At 54.4% G+C, this 10,411-nt stretch overlaps 2 protein-coding genes across 2 annotated transcripts; both read right to left on the bottom strand.

Moving 5' to 3' along the window:
- Positions 1–4,009: 4,009 nt before the first annotated feature.
- Positions 4,010–7,555, bottom strand: LOC146758927 (uncharacterized). Its single transcript, XM_085511940.1, has one exon. The coding sequence runs from the start codon at positions 7,154–7,156 to the stop codon at positions 4,010–4,012; it is 3,147 nt and encodes a 1,048-aa protein (XP_085368066.1). The 5' UTR covers positions 7,157–7,555.
- Positions 7,556–7,896: 341 nt separating this feature from the next.
- On the bottom strand, positions 7,897–10,094 carry LOC146758926 (uncharacterized). Its single transcript, XM_085511938.1, is given in 7 exon segments — positions 7,897–8,061; positions 8,762–9,199; positions 9,201–9,432; positions 9,434–9,475; positions 9,477–9,547; positions 9,549–9,683; positions 9,685–10,094. Coding segments are annotated over 7 exon segments (1,098 nt in total). The 5' UTR covers positions 9,700–10,094.
- Between the last annotated feature and the right edge of the window lie 317 nt (positions 10,095–10,411).

Genomic DNA, 10,411 nt, shown 5'->3' with positions numbered 1-10,411 from the left:
TAGTTAGCAGTCGCCAGTCAGAGTCTTGTCATCAGAAAGGGCTCACGAAGCAAGCTTTGAGACAATAAAAGAAAAACAGTTCCGTCCTTTACACTGGAGGCATCCTAGGCCAGGCTTTATAGCTTCCTGGGCTGACTGATCTAAGGGTTGGCACCTGCCCATGGCAGGGTGGCTGGAACTAGATAATCTTTGATGTCCCGTCCAACCCAAGCAGCTCCATGATTCTATGATACTGTGGTGAATCTTCTCTAGCTGGAGGGTTGGACTCAGTGATTTCCAGAGGTTCCTTTCAACCCCTACCACTTTGTGATTTTGTGATAATGAGGCGTGCAAGGATTTCTTCCAAGTTCCATTCCAATTCAGCAAATTCACAGTTAAATAAAACTGCCTTCTTTGCCTTTCCTAAGAAAACTGAGATAGCTTTCTGCCAGTACAGACCACAGCTGCTTCCAAGAAAACCCGTTAAACACATATGAAAGGTACTACTTAACCCTGGGCCATCCCCGCTTCCCTCTGACCATGGCATTGCTGGAATTCTGATTTTTCTCCCTCACACAAACCTGTAATGTTTTCCTGCCTTCTCATAAATGCATTTTCCCGAACACACCAACATGCTCTACCAAGAAACCCACAAGTGTTGTTACGCCCAGGGTGGCCTCTTACAGAACCACTCACCCCCTTCACACAGGTGAGAAATGCTCCACCCCAGGGATTTCCTAGTGCCAGGAGGAACTGCTCCCTACTCAGTCTCCCCAGATGTGGGAATAAAGTGAAGTGTTTCTTTCTGCCTCAGGCTCTGTGATAACACCATCCAGAACCATAACATAGTGAATTCTTACTCTCTTTCTTGTTGGTTAAGAGAAGGACTTGGAGCTGACTGGTGAGTAGAAACAAAACCGCAAAAGTCTTGTGAAGGCCTAAGAGCAAACACTGTACTGTAACACTCTAGTGGAAGGTGCAGAAAAACTATGTGGTGTGCGCAACGAAGAAGCCAGGAGTTAGTAGTCTTGCTTAAAGGCATCTTGGGCCCACCGTGACCACCGTGCAAAGAGAGAAGCATGGCAGTATGACATGTGCATAGAACGTGAACCTGGCAACAGCTTCTGACCCACTTAGAGGGGACCATCAAATGGCACAAAGGAACTGCCAACCCCACAGCCAGCACTTGCCCCACCGCATCCTCATCTATCCCAGAAAAAGAAGATGGAGTACGATGGACCCTCAGGACATCACAGGATCCACAGTGGTGACTTGCTTTCCTTTTTTCTCTCTCCCTCCTTTTCTTCACTCATCTATTCCCAATCTTGCTCACCCATCTGGTAAGAAATAAAAGCACACTCTTGCTGTCTAAACACAGTGACTCTGTTCCAAGACTTAATTTGGAAGGAATGGGATCGAAATAATGAACTGCAATCCTCTTCAGCTTGCAGCATTTAATTGGTGTCACAGATGGGGTCCCCATTCAGAAGGTGCTAATTGACAAGTGAAACAAGACTGGGACCCAGGAATGCACAGGCTTGAACTGATTGAAAGTTCCTCCCTCCTACTTCCTCCGTGTTGTGGTACTTCCTGCTGAGCAGGGCAGCAAAACCACAGCAGATGGGTGAACTCATGAGTAGCCGGTACTGTGTTGAACTAAAGTTGATTAAAAGTTCCTCCCTTTTCATGTCATAGGTACTCTCCCCTGAGTGGGGCAATGAAACCTGAGTAGCTGATACTAAGCACGGAAGGAGGGATGGGCAATTCTAATAGCCTGGAGCGTATTTTGAAAATGTTGTGGGACTTCAGTTCTTGTCTTGCTCTGCTGGGGCTTGACTGGGCAAGACATAATTGGTAGAACCCACAGGCAATATGTGAATGGGCAGCAGACTTAAGGGCAGAATGGAAATATTACTGAAGAAAAGGGAAAGCATCAGTTTGTGCAGTACTCGGGGCAGTGCTGGTCACAGCTCCGGAGTGCCGTGGGCAGCAATGATTCTCAGGAGCCAGCATTACCTCCTCCTTGCAGGAGACAGTAGGAAAACTACAAGAGCAGCTGGTTGAGGAGCAGCAGCAGTCTCAGCAACTGGAAGTGCTGATGAAGTGCTTGGGGAAGGAAAAGGAGGGGCCTTCTGCCTCAGCTCTATCCCAGCACCCAACTAGCACAGGCTCAGGATAGGCTCAGAAAATTCATCCCTCCGGGCTAGTGAGACCTCAAATTAAGGTGGAATACAACTGTGATGAGGAGCACAGGGGACATCAGCTGACCATTACAAGCAAGGAAACAATGTACTCACTGGAGAAGTATAACAGGAATGCTAAGCAGATGGAGACAGAATATGTGTAGAGTTTCCCTATTGGGGGGGGAATTGTGTACTGTTAAGTGAGAAGGCAGAAGGTTTCTTCCTAACCACCAGGAACAATCAAGCCCCACAACCCCTGTCCCAGAGGGCAGCTTATTGGGCAGGAAGAACCATGAGTAAAAGGCCTTGAGCTGGGGATTTCCAGGTCCATTATGAGTGACCAAACCAGCAAGGATTTAGAAATTCTTTTCCACAACTGGAAGGGCAAACCAGGCAAGACTCTCCCTCCGTCTGCTCCCTAGGAGCAGACCCTACACATCAAAACCACATCAGAGCTAACTCCTTCTGCTTTCCCCTCGTGAGTTACGTTCAATCCAGGGACTGGAGTGGGAAACTGCCATTCCAGTGTGTGTTAAGCAAGGGGGGAGATGGGACACATGGATACTCATTAACCCTTGCACATGAGAACTGTTAAGTTGTGGATGATGGTGTAGTTTAGGGAGTCTCCCCCCAGTTCCCCATTCGGCTAGTCCAACTCATAGACTACTGTGTATATACCCAGCCCTACTTCTGTCCAAGACAACAGACATGAAGCCCATCCTATAGTAGATGAATTACACAACCAAGGGATAATAGCACCTGCAAACTCTCCTGATGACTCTCCTGTATGACAGGTGTGGAAGCCTAATGGAAAATGGGAGACTCACAGGTGCCTGGATGCGAACACTGCCCCTTCAGCAACAGCTGTCCCAAATGTTTCAGAATTGATTGCTGCTCTACAGAAACAGGCTCCTGCCTTTCTGGCTGCTCTTGATGTCTAAGACAGGTTTCTTATGGTCCCCTTGAGGAAGGCAGAGGACAGTCAGTTTGCACTTACTTGAGGGACTGCAGTGCACATTCAGCTGATTACCCCAGGGATACAAACACTCGCCCACTCTGGTGCTCAGAGCATAGGCACGGAGGATGGAGAAGGTTACGTTGGACCACAGTGTCCAGGTTTGTCCCGATGCTGATGACATCCTCATATGGGGAAATGATGTCTTTATGGGAATACCCAAGACGACACAGTGTGGCACCTGAGGAGCCCCGATCCAGCTGGGACACTCTTGGTCTCCTCTAGCCAGGTGCCTGGTTACAGACACAACAGCACTCTCCCACCAGGGCTTCAGAGGCCCTCAAGCCTTTCATCACAGGCCACCTCACACACACACACCAGCTCAGCCAGCTCACACTTTGCAAGCGAGAAATCACCGTGCCTTGCATGCCCACGCTCACTGCACATGCTGCCATCACTGACATGGAGATCCACTGCTCCATTCTCTGACCCCAGTAGCTGCACAGAGACCAAACGTGCACAGACCAGACAGCACTCAGCCAGGATAGGGTTAAGGGATAAGGTTTAATCAGATTTCTACATCTACAGGATTGGGTGTTTCATCTCTGGGAGCTATTCTACAACTACAGGACAAGGGGAAATGGACTTAAGATGAAAGAGGGTAAATTTAGGTTGGATGTTAGGGGGAAGTTCTTTACTAGGAGCGTTGTGAGGCCCTGGAACAGGCTGCCCAGGGAGGTTGTGGATGCCCCGTCCTTAGAGGTGTTCAAGGCCAGGTTGGATGGGACCTTGGGCAACCTGATCTAGTAATTGTGGAAGGTTGGTGGCCCTGCCAGGCAGGGGGGTTTGGAACTTCATGATCCCTGAAGTCCCTTGCAATCCAGGTCATTCTTCAATTCTGTGTATTAGTTTGTTGTCTCTGGGAGCTGCCTGGTGTTTGCAGCCTCGTGCCTTTCTTCTTCCTGTCCCCTGATGCAGCTGCAGGTGCAAACTCTGCGCAGAGCCCGAAGCGCCATCCTGATGACAGCTGGCATCCGGCGGCGAGCCGCTGCGTGTGGTGCGTCAGTGGTACCTGTTGGGGACAGAGAGCTGTAGGCAAGAGGCAGAGGCACGGCCCTGCCTGCCACCCACCACCATGGAATTTCCCTGGGAGGACTGCACTGCATGTGGCAGGGCACAGAACGCCGCTGGCCTCCGTGCCACTTGGTGGGCATGGCTTTCTGCCCGGGGACGTACCTGGGCCATCCTCCGGTGCATCTCTGAAGCACACGGAGCTCTGTGCACGTTTTCTGGCCTCTGCAGAAACCTGTGTGGAGAGAACAAAACCACAACCCAGTCTGTCACTGCCCGGTGATGCTGTGGGTGCCACGCGCCCAAGGAACGGATTGCCTTTCCAGGCCCCTTTGCTTGAAGGTAAGGCAGGGGTAACAGAAGGGTTCTCCACCCTAAAGCGTGGAGCTGGCTGGAAAGGAGACAGCACCAGGCATCTTGCCACAGCGCAAGCTCCAGGCACCTCTCCTGCCTCTGCCTCAGTTTCATGCCTGGTACCAACCACACACGCCTTGCTCACCTCGTCCTGAGGGCCCACATCTGCTCCCACACATGCTGACACCTGCTCCTCAGGCCTGGGATCTGCAGCCACAGATGATGCTGAAGATGTGGTCTCCACATCAACTGATGAATTATCAGATGTGCTGGGTGTTAAACTGACTGCCTCTGATGAAGTATCTTCCTCAGAGTAATAATCCCAGTCTTCCTCCACAGCATCCACTTTTGAAGTGCAAAGACAGGAGGGCAGGTGGATGCCCTCATCTGTCTCTGCAGTGTCTCTGGTATTCAGCATGCTCTCAGCAGTGCTAGAAGAACTGCTGCTGTCATCGCTGGAGTCTTCTTGCACAAGTGGCAGTCTACCAGCCAACAATTGGAAATCACCAATTTCATGCCTGGTACCAACCACACACGCCTTGCTCACCTCATGCTGAGGGCCCACATCTGATCCCACACATGCTGACACCTGCTCCTCAGGCCTGGGATCTGCAGCCACAGATGTTGCTGAAGATGTGTCCTCCACCTCAGCAGATGAATTATCAGATGTGCCGAGTGTGACACTGACTGCCTCTGATGCAGCATCAGAGTCACACTCCCAGTCTTCCTCCACAGCCTCTGATGTCGAAGGGCAAAGACAGGAGGGCAGGTGCACACCCCCATCTGTCTCTGCAGTGTCTCTGCTATCCTGCTTGCTCTCTGCAGTAGCACTGCTGCTGTCATTGCTTGACTCTTCCTGCTCAACTGGCCATCTAATAGCCCACATTCGGGAATCAGCAGAGTCAAGAAACCAGCCATCAGCCCATGATGTTGTGGGCTGCGTGTCCGGCACGTCCTGAGCAGCACCAGCAGTGTTGGAAGCATTATCTCTTGCCTGGAGGCTTTGCTGCCCGCAGCTTCTCAGACTCTTTGGCCAGGAAATATTCCAGCGTGACATGATGTGCTCATTTCCATCCTCGTCAAGAATTCTCCAGCGTACTGGGATCATAGGATACCCACGGGCCTGCCAGTTGATCACTCTGGGATCTTCCGATCTCTCTGCTTCTCCCAGAGCTTCTGCAGAGGAGTTAGGCGTGACAGTAGCTAGTCCTTCACTTGAGCCTCCTCTCTGAGACACTGACAAGAACAATATTGTTGCATTGGAGTCCACTGCAGACCACGCAACCTCAGAATATGAGCTTTCTGTATCTTCCGGCACTGATGCAGGCAGAGGCTCAAGGAGTTCTGCAAGCCCAGGACCAAAACGCAGAGGAGATCGTGAACACACAGTATGTGCCTTAGAAGGGACAAGTGAGGCAGCCTGCAGGGTGCCAGATAACTGTCCTGAAATTTCTCTCCCAGCGCTCTCTTCCAGTTCTTGCTGCAAATCCTGGACTAATACATCCCTGGCTGGGGAATCATCAGAGGCAGAGGAGCATTCAGTGTTGGAAGAAGTTGAGTTCTCCCCATCTTCAGTACCGGTTACTGCCAAACTCTCGAGGTGTCCTCCAGGCCCAGGCTGTGCAGCCAGAAGAGAAGCTGCACATACAGCGTCTGCCTCAACAGATGAGGCAAGAGATGCGCTGCACAGGTTGCCAGATGACTGTCCCGTGGATTCCTTCTCAGCAGCCTCTTCCAGCTCCTGCAGCTCAACCTGCACTCCAGCATCACTGGTTCGGGAACCACCAGAGGCAGGAATCTGTCCCTCAGCCCTGGTTGTCACAGAGCCTATGCCCAGTCTTCCCTGAGCAGTGCCGGCAGCGCTGGCACCGTCTGCTGCCGCTTGGGGCATGAGAAGCCTGGGCACACTCACAGGGTTTGCCCAGCTGGTATTGCGACTGGATACGTGTGGTGTTTGCCGAGGTCTTCGGGGAAGTCTTGGGAGTCTGACGCTTCTAATGCCGATGGTGCATTCTCTGCCTCGCGCAGCAGGTGCGCAGGCTGCTGCACCAGAACGCCGGGGTGCAGCTGCCGGCATCCCTGGCCGCCTTAAGTGAGGCAGCAAGGATGGCTGAGGCTGTCTCCGTTGCCCGCCGGCACTGCTGCGGGTCACCGACAGCGTGAACTGCCACCCGCCCGCCTGCAAGAGAAGCCGAGGAGAAACACCAGGTGAGCGCGGTCCGTCCCGCTCCCGCCCCACGGAGCACCGAGGGCAGCGCTCATGTGGGCGGTCCCCGCGCCACGCGGGAAGACGTTCGGCCTCGCCTCCCTCGGGCTCCCTACCTGTGCGCGGCGGCTCCCGGAGGCCCGCGAGCTCTCCGGGCCGGGCAGCGGCGGCAGATGGACGCCGTGGAGGGACGAGCCCGGGCTCCGGCTGCCCGGCGGCACCGCTCGCGGCGCCGTGCGGCCCACCTGTGGGGAGAAGGAGGCGTGAGATGGAGGTGGCCAGGTCGCCACCGGCGGCCCGGCCGAGCCCGGCCCCGCTGCTCTCCGCCTGCCTCACCTGGCGGCGTTCCTGCACGCGTGGCAGCCCTGCGTTGGGCTGGGAGTCGTCCTTCTCGCGCTTCTCGCTCATCTCCGCGTCCTCGCACAGAGGCACAGGGAAGCACCCAGGAGCTGCTGCCTCCTCACGGAGCCGCTGTCCTGAGAGTGAGCGGCACTCCCTCCAGGGGACGCTGACCCCTCAAGGCAGCCCCGCGTCACAACGGCCTTCGGGTTCGATGCCGGCCCGCGTCACAAAGCCCTGGCGGTTACGACAGCCCACTGTGACAGCCCTCCGCACGTGCCTGGCAGCCGGCTGCCTGTGACTCAGCGTGGTCCTGATGACGGGCCACGAGCGGTGAGTGGCAGCATGTCGGGGACAGATGGCTATAGGCAAGGGACAGGGCAAGCACTGGGCAATGCCTTGCATGCTCCCCGCCACCACAGCTAGTTGAACTCAGTTGTTCCTTTCTGTGATGTCTCTCCACCCAGTTGTGGACATATCTGGGCCATCTCCTGACGTTCTGTGCTCCTCCTGTGGACTCTGCAGAAACCTGTGAGGCAAGAGCAAATCCACAGCTCTGTAGGTTCCTGGCCAGCAACACTCCACAAGTTCCATGTTATCTTCTGGCTTGTCAGACGTGCCCTTCACATGAAGGCAAGCCAAGTGTTATGGAGAGGATGTCCACCTTTGTGCATGGAACTGGATGGAAAGTAGATATGACCAGGCATCTCCTCACAGTGCACACTCCAGCGTAGCTCCTGGAGTCTGTGCCTTCATTTCACACCTGGTACTGACCACATGGATATTTCTCACCTCGTGCTGATGGCCTTTTACGCTCTTTTGCGTGCAGATGAATGTTCCTCCGGTCTGAGATGTGCAACCAGAGGGGAAGCTGAAGGCACGGTCTTTGCCTCAGCAGATGAAGCATCTGATATGCTTGGTGGGACACTGACTGCTTCAGCAGCATCTTGAGATTGTCTTTCTTCCTCTACAGCCTGCAAGTATAGAGTTTATTAGAGTAAAAACTACAGGGTAAGGGCAGCTGTCAGTGCAGTGTCTCTGGCATCCAGTTGGCTGTGATCTGTGCCAGCAGCATTGGCATCTTGGTCTGTCATCTGTGGTCTGTCCCTGCGCATCGTGCACTCTTAATATACCGAGTACGGGAAGGACCAGAGGCAGGAAACTGGCCATCAGCCCTCGCTGTTGTGATGGAGATACCTTGCATGCCCTGAGCAGTGTTGGCAGCACTGGCACCATCATCAGCTGCTTGGGGCTAAGAAGCCTGGGCTTGCTCGTTCTGTATGCCCTGGACCCATTCCAGCAGGACAACATCTGTTCCTTCCTTGCCCCATCACGGATCCCCAGTTTGCTGGGTGAACTGGAAGATATCCATAGGCCTCCCAGTAGATCTCTCTGGGATCTCACAGCGTTTGTGGTTCTCCCAGAGCTTGTATGGAGAACCCAGACATGGCCACAGCTGTTTGTTCTCTTCCCCCTCCCTCACATGCTGTCGGCGCACTAGCCTCCTCTGGACAGTGTGCAGTCTTGGGAGAAGTTGAGTGTTTTGCACCTCTGGTGACTGAGGCAGACAGACTCAAGTTGCCCTGCAGGCCCTGGGCCTGAGTCCAGAAGAGAAGCTGAACGCGCTGTTTCTGCCTCTTCAGATGGGGCAAGACCTGTGCAACAACAAATCACCAGAAACTGTCCTGCAGTTTCTCCCTCAGTGGGCTCTTCCAGCTCTTGCTGCACAGCCTGCACGCTTATGTCTGAGGTCTGGGAATCACCAGATACCAGAAACTGGCCCTCAGCATTCGCTGTTGTGGTAGAGATGCCAAGCGTGCCCTGAGCAGTGCCGGAAGTGTTGGCATCATCATCTGCTGCTTGGGATCTCCAGTGCCCTGGCCCTTTCACGCTGTTTGGCCAGGACACATTCCATCTGGACAACATCTGGTCCTTTTTCTCCTCATCACGAATTCTGCGGATTGCTGGGATCGTGGCAGAATATCCACAGGCCATCCTGGTGATTTCTCTGGGATCTTGTCTCTTTGGAATAAGTGCAGCCTTGGAAGAAGCTGAATTTTCCACATCTTCAGGCACAGATGGGACAGAGTCTCCTTGTTTGCTCTTTGCCATGACGTGCCTCCCCTTCTGAGCCCTTCTTTGCAGATGGGGAATGTGGTGTAGAGGCTGCACCAGTGCCTCGGGTGCCCTCCCGAGCATCTGTCCAAGCCATGGGGATCTTACCAGCATTAGTGGCTTGCACCTGGGCAGTTGTTGCTGGTGCTCCCAGGCTGCTGGTGCATGCACCATGCCCCGGTACTGCCAGCTGCACGCCAACTCTTGGGCTTCTGGCTGCAGCGCACAGGGTACCCTTGCTTGGCTCTAGCGTGCAGAGGCATGAGAACAGTTAGAGTCTTTGAGGGCTGGCGCCCTGCTCTCAGATCTCACTGCCAGGTCTTGGACATGCAAGGTTCCCTGAAGGACCTGGAGAAACTTCTGGGAGTCTGCCGCCTCTAATGCCTATGGCACGTGCTCTGCCTCTTGCAGCAGGTGCGCAGGTTGCTGCTTGCAGAGCAAGCAGCTTATGGGCATTAGAAGATGCTGCTGCATGCTGGGGGTGCAGCTGCCGGCATCCCTGCTCACCTTAAGTGAGGCAGCAAGGATGGCTGAGGCTGTCTCCTTTGCCCGCAGGCACTGCTGCGGGTCACTGACAGCGTGAACTCCCACCTGCCTGCAAGAGAAGCCGAGTTAGAAACACCAAGTGAGCGCGGTCCTTCCAGCTCACGCCCCACAGAACGCTCAGCCACGGGCATCTGCTGCCCGGCTCCCCATAGCCAAACCGGCAGAGGACGGTCCCCATATGGCAGCCCCCACGGCCCTACTGTGGCAGCTCTGCTCACATGCCTGGGCAGCTGGCTGGCTGCGGCTCAGCCTCATCCTGATGACAGCTGGCCACCAGCAGCAAGTTGCAGTGTGTGATGCGGCAGTGGCTCCTGTGGAGGACAGAGAGCTGTAGGCAGGGGGCAGATACCTGTAGGCTAGGGGCAGGGCAAGCACCAGGCAAGGCCCTACCTGCCTCCAGTCACCACAGCTTTCCCCTGGGAGAGGTGGCCTTGGCACAGCAGTACTCTGTACACAGAGCTGCTCACTGGGCTGGTTGGGGTCGGCAGGCCCTCACTGGGATGTCTCTTCACTTGGGGACATACCTTGGCTTGCTCATGCTATGCAGCCAGGATGTGTTCCTACTGGACAACAATATCCTCCCCCCTGCTTCCCGCCACGTCCTATCACTACACTTGCAATAAGTTTATTCACCTGAAGTTTCTAAACTCCCTTGAAATATCG

This window comes from Coturnix japonica, chromosome 11, assembly GCF_054131305.1.
Source record: "Coturnix japonica strain WE chromosome 11, WE-NBRP24, whole genome shotgun sequence".
NCBI classification, from domain to species: Eukaryota; Metazoa; Chordata; class Aves; order Galliformes; family Phasianidae; genus Coturnix; species Coturnix japonica.
The sequence above is the reverse complement of the archived record's forward strand: the minus strand, read 5'-3'. Positions and strand labels throughout refer to the sequence as shown.